Here is a 19,464-nt window from a genome sequence, read left to right as displayed (position 1 = left end):
TTTAAAACGTTTGTTTAAATGTGAGAATAATCACGAGAAATTCCAGAATACAAAAGCCAGTGCTTTATAGAAGCTTCTAGAAAAGGGATCAACATATACAGAACTCACCGCTGTAATAAAAAGGTTTTTCAATATGTGAAATATGCATGGTAGTAACCAACAGAACAATATATACCCAGTTTAGAATTGTATAATCTATAAAAGCAAATGTTCTCATCTCATAATTGTAATAAAACCAAGAGTATAATATAAAAAAAAAACACTGCTACTTCAAATTGAACAGTTTTATTTTTTTCCCAGCCTAAAGTAAAAAAATGTACCATGAATAAAACACATGTAACAAAAATAAATGTATAAGGTTTCCTGCAGTAAAAAAATTGAACACGCAGTGCTTGATTTTGTATTCATTTTTAAAAAAGCATAATCTAAAAGAGACTGGCAACGAACATCTAATCATCATTGATTATTTATGTACACACACAAAGCTGTTCATTTATTTGCTGATCTTCCTCTTCTGGTTCTTGGCTCTTCAACTTTGTTGGGGGACTCTGCTTTGCCTGCAGCCTTCGCTCCTTGCCTCGTTCTTTTGGCAGGTTGAGCTTCCGCAGCTTTACCTGAGAGATCCTCTTCAGTTTGATGGGCATTTTTTGACTCACTCTGACTTGGAGTGTCAGCTTGATCAGCAAGCTTTGACTTTCTGCCTCGAACCACTTTCACGGGCGTTGCTTTTGGAATCTCGTAAACCTCCACCTCCGGTTTCCACCTCACTGATCTGGTGGATATTTTGGCGTTTGAATCGTGAGTGGTATTTGACTCTGATGAGACTTTGGCTGCTGCCTGTCTTCCCCTTTTGACGGGTTTAACTAACGCTGCAGTTGACTCTGGAACTTCCACTTCTTTGGCTCCTCGTCGCGCTCTTTTAGCTGGAACAACTTGTAGAAGGTCACGTTTTGAATTGGTTTTCACTCCTCTTCCCCTTTGCGGCTTCTGCTCAGGTTTTTCCTCTGACACTTCTGTGGTTCCATCAACATCTTCAACTGGTTCTGATCCCCTGTCCCGTTTGGGTTTTTCGGTTGGTGTCTCAATTGGACCCTCTTGGTCCTCTGTGGATTCAGAGTTGAGTTTTGCTGCTTCTTGCTTTGATTTTTTCACACCTCCTCGTCTAGTTTTTGCAACCCCGGGTGTTGTATCACATACCTTTTGCGGTTCTGTAACAAGTGGTGCTTCAGTTTCCACTGGGACATGTTCTTCTACATCCTTTTTGCTATTCCTCAGTTTTTTAACTGCCTCCTGGGGCTCTGCTACCTGCCTGGTATTCCTTCCTCTAGTTTTGGAGACAGACTTGGACTGCTGCTTTGTCTCCTCAGAGGGGTCTTTTGAAACTTCCTTTAGCTCAGCACTTACAGAGATCACCTTTCTCCCTCGTCTCCGTTTAGGGCTAGGAGACGCTGGTAGCTTAGCTTGTTTGGAGACACTGTTTGGTGTTCCTTCCGGCACTGGCTGAGGTGGTTCAAGTTGGGCACGCTTTGTCTTCCTGCCCCGACTCGGCTTTACGACCAGTTCCACTGCAGGCTCATCCTCTTGCATAGTGGTAGATGTCGTTTCCTCATTCACTGCATCTGCTGACATCACAGGCTCCAAATTCACCTCCACATCTTGAACAATTTTTGATTGCGCACCAACCGAGTCTTCCTTGGGTTTTTTACTTCTAGTAGTTTGTCGCCTAGCAGGTGTTGCAATCGCCACAGTCTTCTTTCCTCTTCTTGCTTTGACTACAGCCAAGTCAACAGCTTCTTTACATACTTCCTCCTCTGCTCTAGAGTCCACCACTAATTTGCCTCTTCTCCCACGTACAGACTTCTTCTGTACAGTCAAAACATATTTCTGTTCGCTTGGTGTCTGCTCTAGCTTGTCATCACCATCACCTAAAATTGGGAGCAAGGAAAGCAAATGTCTCAGTTACATAAAAAAACATGTGACAATAAACAAAAGGAGTGTCTTCCAATACGTATGTCTGATACCTTCTGGGGACGCATGGTCACTACCGGCAGACGTCAAATCTGTCTCTGGCAGTGTAGTTTTGGACTGCACAGATTCATGCTTGGGTTTTCGTCCTTGCTTGGGCTTCACGGCATCCTTTTCCAAGGGTGCATCACGGCCATTATCTGCAGGGGGAAGACTCTGCTTGCTCTCAGGAAACGTTTCGACCTGCTCAGAGACTTTTTTGGCACCTCTTCCTTTCTTCGTCGTTTGAGCAGCTTTTGCTTCTTCCTGGGCAGGCTCAACAACATCCCTGGTAGGTCCAACAGGATCAGCATTTCTACCGCGTCTTCCTCTAACAGGAACAATATCTTGAGAAGGTTCTGCCATCTCCTGTTTATTATTAGCTGCTTTGGATTTCACCATTTTCGCCTTTCTGCCTCGGATGGGTTTCTTGGAAGGGGCGGCATCAGTAGCAGGTATTTCTGTCATTGCTGGTGTCTCGTCTTCTATCACAGCTTCAGAAAAAACTTCCTTAGCATCAGATGGCTCACAATAATCAATGGGCACCTCCACCAAAACTGTCGCAGTTTCTCCTAAAGAAAAGGGGGAAAAGCTGCAGTTTATTCTTCCAATTTCGAACATTTATAACCGTTTGATCTGTCTTTAAGGTAATTTTGTGGCATTCAGTTGTAGAGCTTTTAGTTCACTGAACAACATATTTTTCGGACTATAAGGAGCACGGAAATCCTTGCATTTTCTCAAAAATTGACGGTACGCCTGATGCACAGTACGTATTCTGGTTGTGCTTACCAACTTTGAAGCCATTTTATTTGGTACATGGTGTAGTGTGACTAGTAGATGACAGTCACACATAAGATACATGTGGATTGCAGGTTGACATCTGTTCAATAAATGACACTAGCAAGTACCCGTAAGCAGACAACACTAAAACTTTGATGTTTCATTTAGAATATAGAACATTACACAAGGCTCTCAAAAATATGTCAAAATGTTTTAGTATGACTTTGGTGAGCTCCGTGGTCAGACGTACTGTTCTTCAACATACTTCATGCAGGTATTATTTTTGGTGGGTTTATAAGGACCCCACAAGGGCACCTATAAGGAGGTATTAGCTGACGTTTTGTTGCACAATATCAACTTTTCTTACCTATTGGTACCTGCTGATGTCTATTTAGGGTCTTTATAAGTCCCGAAAATTTGTGCGCATCCGCCAATGTCGTCCTCACCGTAGTCAATAAGCTCCTTTATTCTATCCTCTGGTTGTGGGGCATTCATCCTCCTCTGTTGCCATTTCTAATTCAAAGTAGCGTACAGTTCTAAGTTATATCTGTCAGACTTGCTATGGAAGCGGTAAAAACTACCTGTACAACAAAGATGACGGGGAGAAGACGCTGTCGTAGTGGAGCCACATAAATAGGACCGCCCACAAAACGGCGCATCCTGAAGAGATGGTCAGAAAGCAGCTTAAAGATGGTCTGTAAGACATTATCTAGGCAACATTTTGACCAAAAAACTACCGTTACAAGTTATGTAAACCACAACGAAGTGTTTTAATTGTAGGAAAAAAAACCACAATATGACACTTTTAATGCGCCTCACAATCCGGTCCGCCTTTTGTACGACAATAGACCTGAAAATACCAGCTCATCGGCAGTGCGCCTTATCAATAAGGTGCGCCCTACAGTCCGAAAAATACGGTACATTAATTGTCTAACACACCAGACTTCATTCAAACCCCTAAAAATATAGCACTAAAAGAAATATGCCTCAAATTGGAACAAAAATTGTATTAAAAAAAAAGAAAGAAAAAAAGCATGTATGATGTCACTCAACATGTCGGCAAATCCTATGAGGACAATGGCTTTTAAGCAAGTTGAACTAGTTTCAAAATGCCGAAAAACAGTTACATTTAATTTACAATAAATTTCTTAAAAGAAGCAAGTACAAAATTCCAGGAGTTCTCATCCTGCCTAAAAGCAATACTTATACAAGCAATACTAACAGGAGTTGTTACTATGAGCTGCATGATTTTGACCAAACCAAAATGAGATTGTTCTGGCAAAAATAGCGATTTTTATATTTTAAACATTTAAATGCTAAAACTGCTAAAATGAGTGAAAGACGGTGATTTTACCTTTAGACTGTCAATCAACGGTTGTCTCAAATTGCCACACATTAGCAAAATATTGAATAATCTCCTTTCTAAAATATGTGGACACCAAACACCACTTTTGATTGGCCAGCAGGCCGAGGATGTGCAGCTTGCCAATTCTGTTAGGCAAACAAGTCTATAACTCACATGACAGAGAAGAGAGAAAATAAATATTGGAAATAAAAAAACTCAGCCTCTTGCTGAGTGTTCATTTCAGTAACTGAAACCTCAATGTCGATTCGATGTGTTAATTGTGCAGCCCCTACATTACAATGTTGTCTGTTGGCTACAATAAGGATGAGGTCAACCAAAAGGTATAATAGAGTTGTAGTATGAAACATTTGTGCATTAAAAAAATCAATTAATCCTGATTTTGATTTTAGCCATAATTTTCCATCCTCATTGTCTATACGAATATTTTATGATGAATGTGTGAGCATTGGAATAAATTATTTCCTGTGAGAAATATGTTTTGACTTGGGAGGTTCCACTGCATTATCAAGTGTTGTAATCACCTAAAAATACCTTTTGAGATGTCTAGTTTTGATGACCCATCTTCATTCTGTGCTTGTCCGAGAGTAAAATCAAGTTCTAACGGAGGCACAATTAAATGGTTAGCACTCTAACTCTTACAATGTTTACTTTTTTCCCCAAAAGCAACATACCTTTAGCCGCTATGACCAAATCACTGCTGTTTAAGGTTGCTTGATCTCCACACTGTAAAAAATAAACACAATTTAGAGATTAGCACACAAAAGTATACTAACGAAGCATGCAAATGACATGGACAATACTAAATGTGTAATAAACATACTTAACTCCAACGCTATTTCAACTACGTAATATACAAATATACTGCAGAAATTTCCAGCAAATAACGGTTATCATTGTTACTACCTCGGATGTTTCTGTCTGCTTCAGGGGCTCAGGTATTGGCTCCTCCATGAGATCCTGAAGTCCCTCAAAGTCTTCCACAGGTGCATTGCCCCTCAATCTGGGTGACTTCACAAGTCTCTTGATACCAAAGTGCTCTTCTACCGGTTCACTTCGCTCTTTAGGAGTTTTCATGAGCCTCTCGATACCAAACATGTCTTCAACTGGAGCACTTTTCTGTTTCGGTGTTTTTACCATTCTCTTGACATCGGACATGCAGCTCATCGGGGTGATCTCCACATTTGGAGTTTCCGTGTCGGCTTCTTGAGATTGTGATTCTTGACCTTGTGGTGTCTTCAGCAAATCAGCGAGACCACCGAAAGAAATGTCAGCTACTTGAGGCTTCTGCTTGGGAGTTTTCAGAAGTTTTCCTCTCAGATGCTCAATGGGTGTGGTCTTCTGTCTGGGGGTCTTCATGATCCTTTTCACTCCGGTGAGGCACTCTTGCTGCTCAGGCTTCTGTTTCGGTGTCTTCAAAAGCTTTCCTCTTAAGTCCTCCACAGGTTCATTTTTAGGTTTAGGGGTGATCTTCTTCACTCCAGGGACTAACTCTTGTTGCTCAGGTTTCTGTTTGGGCGTTTGTACAAGTTTTTCTCTGAGGGCCTGCACAGGTTCCTGTGTAAGGGTATTTGTGGTCCTCTTCCCTCCAGTGAGACACTCAGGTAGTTGGGGCTTCTGTTCAGGAGTTGCTACAGAATCCAAAGTAGAGACGTCACAGTTGAAGCTAGACTCATCATCAAGAAGGCGTTTCACTGCCTCTTTGTTGAATCTGCCTGCTTTCACAACAGATGCAGCAGTGAGTGGAGAAACCATCATTTCACCTAAAAAGGAGTCACATACGATCATTTAAAAATCACCATTTGTGCTTTAAGTTGAACACACATGCCAGTTAGAAACAGTTTACCTGGCTCTTCAGGGGTGTTCAACAAGGAAGGTTCGGGCAAAGCAGACTCCATGACTCCCACTGGTGCCTTAACAGCACTGCTCTTGTTTTGCAGAGAGCTCTGCTTCCTCTCATTCACAGGCGTTTTGAACATTTCAGAAATTCCTAAAAGACAATAATATGAATGTTTAAAGAACGACGGTTCATTCAGCGATGTCAAAACGAACAAGAAAGGCACGTACCAGACAAATCCTCGTCCATTTTCAGGTTTTTCTTTGAGATTGCTGTACTAAAGACCACTTTTGGCACAGCAGCAGCGTGCACGGCTGTCTGCTTTAAAGCTCGGCCCACAATGATGGTGACAGGTGAGTTTGCGTGTCCAGTGCTCGTGTGGCCCAGCGGCTTTCTAACGGGGGTCTGAAAGATGGAGAAGACAGTTAATGTACAATGTACACAGATGCATGAAAGTTAAACCGTGTTAAGAAAAACTTACCTTCTGTTTGGACATGTTCTTCTTAACCGTTGTGGCATTTGAAGTACTTTTCAATACTTTTTTTGCTGGTACAACCGCTTTGACTTTAGCCTTGCCAAACTTGACAGTGTCCGCCCAGGTACTCATCACTGAAACAAAAAAGAGGAGCATTAAAAGTACACCGTTTAAATAACGTTACACTTAATGTAAAATACTTCATATTCATGAAATATTCAAATATTCATATCGGTGTCCCGATCCAATATTGATATCGGCTCAATATCGAACCAAAAAAATGTGTATAGGAATTTATCTGCTCAAATCAAATTAGCCTCCGATATAAGCACTCCATTCCAGTGTTTGCTTAAAGGAAACACCGTAAACCCTACTTTATACACACACAATAATAATACTTTTGTTTTTGGCCTATGTAAGGTTTCTAATAGGATTTTGAGCAACATATTTTGTAGATTTTGTTTGGTAAACAATATGTACAAATTACTATATGTACAAGATTACTATTGCAACAACACACCATCAGAAGGGTAAAACTAACCTGTCTCTCTCTATGAGTGTGTGAACAATGCAACGCTTGGTGTGTACTACCTTTTCCCTTAATGTTGTACATGTATCAAAGCATTGTGAAATTTTAGACCTCAGGAAGAATAGCGGCTGCTAATGCAGCAGCTAGTAAGGATCTTGATAAAGAACGCTAAAATATCATCATGGAATTACATCTGGTTATACAGTATGAAAGGCACTTATTTTGTTCTTAAAGCCCTGTTGTACTTAATTTTCTTAACAGTTAATTTGGTGCTCTCTAATTATGTAAGGCTTGATAGATACCTTTCAAAGATGCCCGTGAAACGCTACTTCTTCTGAGCATGACTTTGACAGCACTCCTTGCCAAGCAGGGGGTCTTGCGCGATGTGCTCTTCATGCTCTTCCTTCTCAGTGGGATTTTGGGTGTGTCCATAGCACACTGCGTTGTGACGGCGTCCTCTGCGATTGGCGAAGGGGTTTTGATGCGTGACACAGAGAAGCGCCCTTGCACGGAAGAAGTTTCCCTTTGAGAGGCTGAAGAGGTTTTAGCTTTTGGTGTTTCCTGAGAAGGAGTAGACTTGAGGGATGTCCTCGTGTTGGCCATAGGAGTTGCCAGTTTCTTACTGAAGGAAAAGGCTCTCTTAGGTGTGCTAGGTTTCGATGTAGGAGATTTCTTCCCAGAAGGTGAGGCTATGGCAGAGAGAGTGCTGGATTTTGGCGACTTCTTTCTAGGTGACGCCCCCTTGGGAGATACTCTTGTAGATCTTGGCAACTTGGGAGAAGGTGTCTTTGATTTTGGGGACTTCTTTCCTGGTGATTCTCTCTTTAGAGAGGCTGCTTTTGGTGACTTTTTTCCAAATGATTCCCTCTTTGGAGAGGCTGATTTTGGTGACTTCTTTCCTGGTGATTCCCTCTTTGGAGAGGCTGATTTAGGTGACTTCTTTCCTGGTGATGCCCTCTTTGGAGAGGCTGATTTGGGTGACTTCTTTCCTGGTGATGCCCTCTTTGGAGAGGCTGATTTGGGTGACTTCTTTCCTGGTGATTCCCTCTTTGGAGAGGCTGATTTTGGTGACTTTTTTCCTGGTGATTTCCTATTTAGAGAGACGGATTTTGTCTTTCCCGGAGACAGGGACTTCCTTTTCAGGGATTTTTTAGCAGGCGGGCGATTAGGCGATTCCATCACATCTGCCTCCTAGGTGAAACAAAATTAGGTTAAATTTTACTTTGCTGCTCAAGAACTGCTAACATCAACTAGACTACAAGTGTCAAACACAAGCCCCCAGGGACCAGATTTAGCTTGCCACATCATTTTATATGGCCTGCGAAAGCTTGTAAACCGTATGTTCCAATAATGCAATAATGTCCTTTACATTTTTTTTTTTAACTAAATGTATATTAGTTATATACATATTAGGGCTGCAACAACTAATCGATTAAAAAAATAGCCGGCAATTAATTTAGTCATCGATTCGTTGGATCTATGCTATGCGCATAGGCTACTTTTTTAATGAATTTTTTTATAAACCTTTATTTATAAACTGCAACATTTACAAACAGCTGAGAAACAATAATCAAAATAAGTATGGTGCCAGTATGCTGTTTTTTTTCCAATAAAATACTGGAAAGGACAGAAATGTGATTTGTCTCTTTTATCCGATTATTAATCGAAGTAATAATCGACAGATTAATCGATTATCAAATGAGTTGTTAGTTGCAGCCCTAATATATATATATATATATATATATATATATATATACATATATATATATATATATATGTGGTATCTAATAATGCAACAAATATCTTATCATACACGCCAAACATTTTTGTTAAAATACAAATAGTTAAATATAAGCTTGAATTATGATTTGCAAGCAAGTCCTGTTCTGTTTCCCTGTTGTTGTGTGAAGTTATCCATCAAATTGTATACAATGTAAAAATTACAATGGATTTGAAGAAAAACAAACAAAAAAAGGCAACTCAGTCGCCAGTTTATTCTATTTACAGTAATTTGCCATAAAAACAGTCATAGATGTTATGGTAAAAATCAGTCAGCTCAGCCAGTAAAAAAAAATTGGTATTATTTTGTCCTCATTTACAGTAATATTCTGTAAAATAAAAATATCCCGTACATTTTACCGTAAACTCCTGGTAACTAAGCTGCCAATTCTTACAGCAAAATCTGCAGATTTTTTCTCAGTGTACATAAGAAAAAAACATAATGATCAAATGCATAGGCAATTGTCTAATATCGTGAGGCGATTCCTGATACATTTAACTTCATATACTATTTACTGTTATAAGCGGCCATAATTATGAAATGGCTCTCAATGAAAGAGTTTGACACCCTAGAACGAGAGTCTTACATTTAGCAGGCCAATGACTGAAGCACGTCGAAGCAGCGACTGTTTGGGTTTCTCCAGACTCAGGCTCCTCCTTGGAGTGTCTCCTTTTCGTAGCGGAGAATCTGGTGGCAATTTCTTGTCAAACAACTCAGGAACTAAGTAGCCTCCGAAGGAAACCCGTTTCTTCATTAAAAGCTCTGCACTCTTGCGTTTTTTGAGCACTGCTTTCAATAGGGACACAAAAACAAGAAATAAAGTAATAGTTTGAGAAAAATGAATACTTCAACTGTACAGTATTTACCTTTTCCGGCGACTCCTGCCGAGTCAGCTTTAGGACTATGCATTACTTTCCCCTGTTCCTTGGCTGGTGTAACCTCCTTACTCCTCCGTCTCATTGGCGACTTAGGTGTTGGAGAACACACTTTCTCCATAGCGTCACCTGCAGAAAACCTCTGAGGAGCCATACGCTGCCTGGTCTGTGGTGAGGTTGCTTCGGATATGACATTTTCTGCATCTTTAAGAGGAGTGTGTGCTGCATCAGATACAAGAATCTGGGAAGGATTCTTGATCTTCTGGTTGGATTTTGGGGTGATGGCCTCTGCGACACCTTCACCGCAAGCCAGGTCGGTTTTTGGCGGTTCTATTGTGGCAGCATCTTCCTGGATTTTTCTCATTGGCCTCTGGAAGTTGTTGTCAGAATACTTTCGAGGGGTCTTGACATCCAGAGATTTTCTGATCATTTGATAGAGATCACTAAAAGGGGACACAGCCTTGCTAGGTTCCATATCACCAGCCTCCTTGGTGTCCTCCAGGGATCGCTGGATGCTGTGATTTGTTCCATCTTTCAGATGTGGTTTAGGAGATTCACTTTTGCCTTCTTTAGCAAATTTCTTTGGAGTAGGTGCTGGCGGGTACTCAAACCTAAAATTTAAATAAACCATATATGTATTTTCACTCAGTGAGACATAAAAGTGAAAATTATTGCAGGATTATCATACTTTTTCCATCAATGATTTTCATGTCTTCTCCAAAACCTTTTACCGAATGTCAATGACCAAAATAAATTGTTCCATCGCAATGGGACCACCACCAAAAACTAATAAATAATACATACTATACTACTACGAAATTTCATGCCATCTCATGTGTGCTGGTATGACATTTAAGTCCCTTTAATTCTTTGTAAAATTAGGTTTGCATCTGAAATGTACAGGTAAAAGCCAGTAAATTAGAATATTTTGAAAAACTTGATTTATTTCAGTAATTGCATTCAAAAGGTGTAACTTGTACATTATATTTATTCATTGCACACAGACTGATGCATTCAAATGTTTATTTCATTTAATTTTGATGATTTGAAGTGGTAACAAATGAAAATCCAAAATTCCGTGTGTCACAAAATTAGAATATTACTTAAGGCTAATACAAAAAAGGGATTTTTAGAAATGTTGGCCAACTGAAAAGTATGAAAATGAAAAATATGAGCATGTACAATACTCAATACTTGGTTGGAGCTCCTTTTGCCTCAATTACTGCGTTAATGCGGCGTGGCATGGAGTCCATGAGTTTCTGGCACTGCTCAGGTGTTATGAGAGCCCAGGTTGCTCTGATAGTGGCCTTCAACTCTTCTGCGTTTTTGGGTCTGGCATTCTGCATCTTCCTTTTCACAATACCCCACAGATTTTCTATGGGGCTAAGGTCAGGGGAGTTGGCGGGCCAATTTAGAACAGAAATACCATGGTCCGTAAACCAGGCACGGGTAGATTTTGCGCTGTGTACAGGCGCCAAGTCCTGTTGGAACTTGAAATCTCCATCTCCATAGAGCAGGTCAGCAGCAGGAAGCATGAAGTGCTCTAAAACTTGCTGGTAGACGGCTGCGTTGACCCTGGATCTCAGGAAACAGAGTGGACCGACACCAGCAGATGACATGGCACCCCAAACCATCACTGATGGTGGAAACTTTACACTAGACTTCAGGCAACGTGGATCCTGTGCCTCTCCTGTCTTCCTCCAGACTCTGGGACCTCGATTTCCAAAGGAAATGCAAAATTTGCTTTCGTCAGAAAACATGACTTTGGACCACTCAGCAGCAGTCCAGCTCTTTTTTCCAGGGTCAACGCAGCCGTCTACCAGCAAGTTTTAGAGCACTTCATGCTTCCTGCTGCTGACCTGCTCTATGGAGATGGAGATTTCAAGTTCCAACAGGACTTGGCGCCTGCACACAGCGCAAAATCTACCCGTGCCTGGTTTACGGACCATGGTATTTCTGTTCTAAATTGGCCCGCCAACTCCCCTGACCTTAGCCCCATAGAAAATCTGTGGGGTATTGTGAAAAGGAAGATGCAGAATGCCAGACCCAAAAACGCAGAAGAGTTGAAGGCCACTATCAGAGCAACCTGGGCTCTCATAACACCTGAGCAGTGCCAGAAACTCATGGACTCCATGCCACACCGCATTAACGCAGTAATTGAGGCAAAAGGAGCTCCAACCAAGTATTGAGTATTATACATGCTCATATTTTTCATTTTCATACTTTTCAGTTGGCCAACATTTCTAAAAATCCCTTTTTTGTATTAGCCTTAAGTAATATTCTAATTTTGTGACACACGGAATTTTGGATTTTCATTTGTTGCCACTTCAAATCATCAAAATTAAATGAAATAAACATTTGAATGCATCAGTCTGTGTGCAATGAATAAATATAATGTACAAGTTACACCTTTTGAATGCAATTACTGAAATAAATCAAGTTTTTCAAAATATTCTAATTTACTGGCTTTTACCTGTATAGTGTGGGGCTGGATGATTGTGGCAAAATGATTATTTTTAATTGATATTGAAATCACGATTAATAAAATGAATATTCATTAATAAGTATTTATTGTACCATAAAAACTCAACTTAAAATACTATTTAAAACAACCGGAAATAGCTTAGTCTAAACCCACAAATGTTTGTTGCTTAAATACAAACGTTTTCATTTAATGTTGCAATACATCTTTGGACAATTTTGACCCGTATTTTAAGTCAACACATAATAATTTTGAAAATATATCAATTAGTGGTTTAAGTACATTATGTTTGTGTAAGGTACTTATTGGAATCCTGTTTTTGTTAGCGCAGTCAAACCGGATGTTAAGAGGGGAAAGTGTGCTATTGTTCTGAGCTTCAAGCTGACGACTTAAGGCTGTTTATAAAAAATAAAAAAAAAGTTTTGGTTTTTTTAAAAGCCTCTAAAATTGTGACAGCTGTCGTGTTTGTACAAGGATCTTACATCTGTGTCATCGTTCACAACAACAAAAGCAGTTGAGATGTGGTGTGGGTGTATAGATCGTTCTTGCTTTAGCTTCGTAGTTTGAAGTGGCCGTCTCGGCATATGAGGAGGTTGTGTTTTGGGTATGAACGAGCGGTCCCGGTCACATTATTTTCCCAAACAAATATTCCTTCTCAAAATGACAGCATTCAGGCATTTGATTTGAACTTAATGAAAAAGACTGAAAATAAGCCGGGGGTCTGGGGGCCGCAAGTCCCCAGCCAGGTCCAGGGCAGTGCCCTGTTGGAGCGACACATTACATTACTTTGGTATTTTTGCTTTGATGACTCTGAGATGAGCCTTTCTGGCAAATCTCTGAGCAGCTTGTATTTTCTTTTTTGTTTCTGCTTTAGTGGATTCTGCCTTGGATTTTATAGCCAATTTCTGTCTCTTCGACTCCCTCTCCATTTCTAACTGCTCCAAATGCAAAAATCATAAAGAGGACAAACAATGTTTATTCTGTTAGCTAACTTCCTTTATCTGAATAGCCATTTGTGATTTACAGCATGAAATAACAAATATATTGCAGTCATGTTGTTTGTTTCAAAATGATTAAACTATTCAATGTCAAAATATAAACAGTACAAATAATGAACAAAATGTGAGTTACTGTCTTGTTCTACAACACCAATGAAATTTAGCATTTAGACAGGCTATAGCCTGCCTAAATGCTAAATTTCTTTAGCAAAAGTCATCACATGTCTGCCACAATCATGTGTGTTGTTAAATGTGTATTCCACTTCTTACATGCAGAGAGCAGTTTTGATTTAGGCTTAACATGGTAAACAACTCAAATTAATGTTTTGGGCATCGTTTTATTTAGATGCATACATTTGTCCATATGTGGCCAAGTAGATGCATTGTGGGTTTCCTGGAGGTCGTCTACATTGCTAAAAGAAAAATCTAAGGCAGAGAATCCCTCCGACATATTTCACTATTTTTTTTAAATATATAAATCGCCCGCTTGAATATTCCTTCCGGGGTCACAGGGGGTGCTGGAGCCTATCTCAGCTGCACATGGGCGGAAGGCGGGGTACACCCTGGACAAGTCGCCACCTCATCGCAGGGCCAACACAAATAGACAGACAACATTCACACTCACATTCACACATTAGGGCCAATTTAGTGTTGCCAATCAACCTATCCCCAGATGCATGTTTTTGGAGGTGGGAGGAAGCTGGAGTATCCGGAGGGAACCCACGCAGCCACGGGGAGAACATGCAAACTCCACTCAGAAAGATCCCGAGCCCGGGATTGAACTCAGGACCTTCGTATTGTGAGGCACATGCACTAACCCCTGTTCCACCGTGCTGCCCCCATCACCAACCAATCATTATTGATTTTTCCCGTATGCTTTGTCCCCTGCCCGTGGAGTTGCTGCCCTACGTAGCTTCAATTTTTAAGTTAATCATTATTAATGGAAAACCGTTGTTTTTACCCCTGGATTATCAAAAACCGTACCCATTACGGGAAAACCGTAGTTGTTGGCAGGTATGGCAAAGATATGTATGTCGGAAAAAAACTAAGAAAAACGGAACACATTTTAAAATATTTTTACAGAGATAAAAAAGACGGATTTCCGACTATAGACGGAAAAATCACATGCCTGAGCATTTCAGTTCTATCCATCCACCCATTTATTTATGTTTATTCCTGTGATATTTTGCGTTTATCATCGGATTCCGTTTTATATGACGATTCTGTGATTCCACCCGCGCTATAATGCGGAAATCATATGGCATTATGTTTTTTTGTTAGTGATTATTGATTAGACATACTAGCGCTCTGTCAAATAAAAAGTAGCAACCATGGTGAGATCCCAAACTTCACTCATTCGTTTCACTGTTATAAGCTCAGGAATCTGCATGCACATTTTGCGACATTTGTTAATTAATTACGCGATTAATTGTTACTTCTGATCATATCATTTTTAAAGATTTAAGTATTGTGCCTCTAAAACTACAAAAAAACCACTTGGCAGGCACACTTAGGCCATGCTCACACGAACACGGGTACTCAAACACATACGTATCTCTGCGTTTAGGCCTCTTGTCCAAACGCATACCTTTGTCCTTAAAAATGCTGATTTTTGCAAACGATGGCCACGGTGAAGAGTTCCAAAACTCTTTGCGCAGCGTATGCATGTACACGGCACAAACGTAGACTTGTACTCCACTGATGAAGTTATGGTTGTGCGCTGTCATTTCCAAAGCTCAACAACACTGTCTTGCTGGCTTTACGGCCCGCCAGCGTCCATAATCCGGCCCTCGGAAGGTCCCAAGTTTAAAAAAATATATACGAATGCAGCTGAGATAGGCTCCAGCACCCCTGAAAGGGACAAGCGGTAGAAAATGGATATATATATTTTTTTTAAATTTTTAAATCTGTCTTTTCTAATCCCTTTTCTACCGCTTGTTGCTCTCTGTGTCTCCTAGCCACTCAGGCAAATAATATTGTCTAAAAATGCATTTTCTCATCGATAACATATTTATTTTTGTAATGAGTCTGACTTAAGCCATGTAATAATATTTGTAATTAACACATGCTTTTAGATCATTTGACAAGGTTTATCCAGATGAACTGTAAACAGGTTGGATATAATTATTGAATATGGTTAAAATCAGAGTAAGATTACTATTGCAGTGTTAATACAGTATTTGAGTGGGCCCCAGCTCCCTGTGGTGAAAAAGTTTGGCCCTGAGGTAAAAAAAAGTTAAAACCCCCTGCTTTAATACATAATTCACAATGTTTGCATAGCTTACCTGAAAGAACGATCAACAATGGTTATAACATCTCCATGCTTCAAGCGCTCAGACTGCTGTAGAGCCTCTCCGTTGACACGGGTCGGGTTTACTGAGCTCAGATTTGTCAAAATAACCTTGGAGACAGAAAAGCAACACATTAAAGAGTGTAAGTCAAGAAATTAACACACAAACTCATAATTGCTGTTTAATATTGAGTCCTAGATTAACACATTTTAAAAAGGAAAAAGATGGCAAACATGCCCGCCCAATGCATCTGTACTGCATTACCTCTTTATTTTCATTTAAGTCAATCCGGCAGTGCTCCTTAGAGACCTGAGCAACCTGAATACGAATATCGCAGTCGGGCTTCCTGCAAATAAAATAGGACAGGTTGTTTGTAAAAATTAGTCATAAATATACACAGAAATCATACTGCAAATACCAACAAACACACATACAAACATGAAAAAAACCCTCAAGGTTGCGACCTGAGTATCTCATTGTAACGCTAACATTAGCTACATACAGTATATTGCTTGCTTTACAGCAGGGGTCTCCAACAGATAGCTTTTGAGCTCGCCACCCAGTTTTAAATAGCTAAAAGAATATTTGCTTAAACTCTTAGTATTTTCATAACGGATTAATTCAGACATTACCCCTCTATTCAGTGACAAAATAGCATAAAGACAATGATCACACTATTTGGATGGAAATCTGTTTTGTAAATAAAAGTACAATTTAGATGTTAATAAAACAAATAGTTCACCTTGCTTTTGTCTATTCTCATAGTAAAAGTTAGACCTCAGTTTGAAAGTTGTGATTGTAGCATTATTAATTTTGTAACATTTTCCATTACCACCCACTGTATACCGTATTTTTCAGAGTATATGTCGCACCGGCTGAAAATGCACATTAAAGGAAAAAAACATATATAAGTCGCACTGGAGTATAAGTCGCATTTTTTGGGGAAATGTATTTGATAAAACCCAACACCAAGAATAGACATTTGAAAGGCAATTTAAAATAAATAAAGAATAGTGAACAACAGGCTGAATAAGTGTACGTTATATGACGCATAAATAACCAACTGAGAACGTGCCTGGTATGTTAACGTAACATATTATGGTAAGAGTAATTCAAATAACTATAACATATAGAACATGCTATACGTTTACCAAACAATCTGTCACTCCTAATCGCTAAATCCGATGAAATCTTATACGTCTAGTCTCTTACGTGAATGAGCTAAATAATATTATTTGCTATTTTACGGTAATGTGTTTAATAATTTCACACAAGTCGCACCCCCGGCCAAACTATGAAAAACAACTGCGACTTATAGTCCGAAAAATACGGTACATACAATCCATAAAAGTTGAGGAAAATATTAACTAAAAAAAATTACAGTACCAGGGCTCGAATTTAACCGCAGCATATTACAAATTACATGATGGCATCGCATTCACACCCAAACACTGCTTCACGAAACATAGTGAATAGTCATGATTTCAATATTGATAAAAATAATCTTAATTATTATTTTGTCCATAATCGTGCAGTCCTCTGTATAAGACTTGACCTCATATATTAACACTATTTTTTATCTATATGGACAAAAAGTGCAGTTACGTCTTATATCCATAGGACGCCATCTTGCTAATTTTTCACATTTATTTTTAATTTATTTATAGTATTATTTTGTTTCTGCCCTATTACTTTGTTTATAATGCTTGTGTTGCTTTCATATGCACATTCAGCTTACTACTTGAGGTACATATACACATTTTGAATGTGTGTTTTTTTTTTTAATTGGGTAAAGGATTTTAGTATAAGTAGTTTTAGAAAATTTTGAGCACTTTTAAAATTACCGCGATAATAATAACCGTGATAATTTTGGCTGCAAAAACTGTGATAAGAAATGTTCACACCGTGACATCCCTATAATGGACAATTGTAACATAATTGTTTTGTTATATATATAGTGAGTATATATATATATATATATATATATATATATATATATATATATATATATATATATATATATATATATATAGTGTGTGTGTGTATATATACTGTATATACTGGTATATACATATATATATATAGTGTGTGTATATATGTATATGCTTTGGAGCCCCTGCCTCGAAATAAAATAATGTTCGCCTTGGTGCCCTACAATATGAGTCCTCCTTTAAGGCAACACTTGCCTTGACTTTAAATATTTAAAATTCGAGTGAAGTAAGCAACGTTGTGACGTCATGTTTAAATGCCCCGCCCACAACCCAAAGGCCGACACGAGGATGCAAAAAACATCCAAGATTAACGCTTCAGACAATTTGCTACAACAAGAAACCACACATACACCCTCGCTGTTTTAATTAGTTAGTGAACCCAAATGTCAGATAAATAAATCAAATGTAATTTTTTAACTCACCTTCCAAACAAGCAGGACGCAGTGAGGGGAAATTCGGTGCCATCTCCTCCACTCCGTTTGATCACGACTATTTTCCCATGAAGTGGCATTCTGGCAACCTTACCTTTAACGATGAAAAAACAAGTCAATAATGTACAGAACGTTAGCGAGCTAGATCATGGCTACAATAAGACGTCAACAATGTACAGAAAGTTAGCTAGCTAAATTGCTACAATAGGACATAAATGAGATATTATACACATCAGTACATAATTATGGTTAATTGCGTAACTTAAAACGTGAAACATGTGGTCTCATTGTAGCGGCATTTCATTAATTTAACAGAAAATGAATACCGAGATATGACGTTAGTATTATTGTAAGTTGGAAACGAAGTACAGTAAAGTACGTGGCCGCTATAAACGTGGATATTTAAAATGCGTCAACTGCAGACTTACCTGTATTCTTTCAACGACACGTCATGCAATCCTACACAGCAACAGCTCGGATAAATGTTTAGTAAGATATTAATATCATGTCAGGTGGAGTAAAATTAGTTAAAAAAGAGACTTTCTAACAACGGACTACGCGTGGCTAACGCTAACTACCTTATCCAGAAGCGGCGCCCAGTCTTTCGTTCTCACGGTGATGTTGTCATATCCCTCCGCCGGGATGTACAAACGCATCATTGAACTCTAATTTGACGCATTACCTTTGGCTTGAGGGTGTTTTTTTATGAAGTTCGTTTGAAAATGAAATTTAAATACGTTTTTAGTTGGTCCTTTTCGATGTATCTCGTACATAGGTGAAAGGAACTATATTGTTTACGAATGTCGCGTAGCGATACCACTCCAGTGGCAGGCTTGCGATTTGAAATTATTTGAAATCCCGCGCGAAGGACACTGATTGGTCAAAACGTCGTAGCGACAGGGAGTAGGCGGGGCCAGAGAGATCACTCCCACTAGTACCGATGTATGCTGACGTCACTGAATTCGCCTTTTTGTCATTAGTTTTCTTCTTTTTTAAAGGGTTTGTAGCAAATTTGACGCGTAATATCTATCATTACGATAACGTCGAACGTATAACTTTAAGTTATACGTTCGTATAATTTGTATTGGTTTATTTGTCATCAAAATAATAGCACAGGCAACGCAGGTGGGAGGCATGTGTTGACACAGTTGCACATTTTGTGTCAATTTAAAAAATAATAATACATTTAATGGAAATTAAATTATTGATGAGCAACAATTTCTTATTCTGTCAGAAGATACAGTATTTTTAATTTTCGGTTTCAATATGAGACATTCTACTTAATTAGTGTCTGTCTATCTGTGTTGGCCCTGCAATGAGGTGGCGACTTGTCCAGGGTGTACCCCGCCTTCCGCCCGATTGTAGCTGAGATAGGCTCCAGCGACCCCAAAGGGAATAAGCGGTAGAAATGGATGGATGGATAGTTCAAAGTGCTCTCTCATGACCATAAAAGGTTTTAACAAAAAAAATACGTTTTCAGACATGGGTTTTTACTGCGATTCTAAACATTATGATCTGTTTAAAATTGAGATAGTAACAATAAGTAAATACAAAATCATCATTTATAGGGTGCTTTCTATTGAGAAGTAGTTGTCCCTAATCCTGACCCCTAAATTTCAATTAATGAA

General features: G+C 39.1%; 1 protein-coding gene across 3 annotated transcripts; it reads right to left on the bottom strand.

Moving 5' to 3' along the window:
• Positions 1 to 156: 156 nt before the first annotated feature.
• Positions 157 to 18,576, bottom strand: mki67 (marker of proliferation Ki-67). 3 transcript variants are annotated; one of them, XM_062056005.1, is made up of 16 exons: positions 18,415 to 18,576; positions 18,265 to 18,295; positions 17,828 to 17,930; positions 15,679 to 15,760; positions 15,409 to 15,524; positions 9,635 to 10,254; positions 9,355 to 9,557; positions 7,291 to 8,179; positions 6,466 to 6,593; positions 6,215 to 6,389; positions 5,994 to 6,137; positions 5,054 to 5,910; positions 4,822 to 4,873; positions 4,682 to 4,747; positions 2,022 to 2,576; positions 157 to 1,925 (listed from the first exon to the last, which is right to left on the bottom strand). In XM_062056005.1, exons 3-16 carry the CDS (start codon positions 17,914 to 17,916, stop codon positions 490 to 492), a joined length of 5,412 nt encoding a protein of 1,803 aa, XP_061911989.1. In that variant the 5' UTR covers positions 17,917 to 17,930; positions 18,265 to 18,295; positions 18,415 to 18,576; the 3' UTR covers positions 157 to 489. The 3 variants fall into 3 exon arrangements, with proteins under 3 accessions (XP_061911989.1, XP_061911990.1, XP_061911991.1); XM_062056006.1 differs by lacking the exon at positions 18,415 to 18,576 and having other exon boundaries at positions 9,355 to 9,554; positions 18,265 to 18,408; XM_062056007.1 differs by lacking the exons at positions 4,682 to 4,747; positions 18,415 to 18,576 and having other exon boundaries at positions 18,265 to 18,408.
• Between the last annotated feature and the right edge of the window lie 888 nt (positions 18,577 to 19,464).

The sequence above is a fragment of the Entelurus aequoreus genome, linkage group LG08 (genome assembly GCF_033978785.1).
Source record: "Entelurus aequoreus isolate RoL-2023_Sb linkage group LG08, RoL_Eaeq_v1.1, whole genome shotgun sequence".
Taxonomy (NCBI): Eukaryota; Metazoa; Chordata; class Actinopteri; order Syngnathiformes; family Syngnathidae; genus Entelurus; species Entelurus aequoreus.
The sequence above is the reverse complement of the archived record's forward strand: the minus strand, read 5'-3'. Positions and strand labels throughout refer to the sequence as shown.

What these genes read in the sequence shown, in the direction of transcription:
- mki67 (XM_062056005.1), bottom strand. Translation starts at nt 17,916, where the DNA reads ATGCCACTTCATGGGAAAATAGTCGTGATCAAACGGAGTGGAGGAGAT. An exon ending in AGAACATGTCCAAACAGAAG is followed by an intron (nt 6,390 to 6,465) that starts GTAAGTTTTTCT and finishes TCCATCTTTCAG; the next exon opens with ACCCCCGTTAGAAAGCCGCT. An exon ending in GAACACCCCTGAAGAGCCAG is followed by an intron (nt 5,911 to 5,993) that starts GTAAACTGTTTC and finishes ACTCCTTTTTAG; the next exon opens with GTGAAATGATGGTTTCTCCA.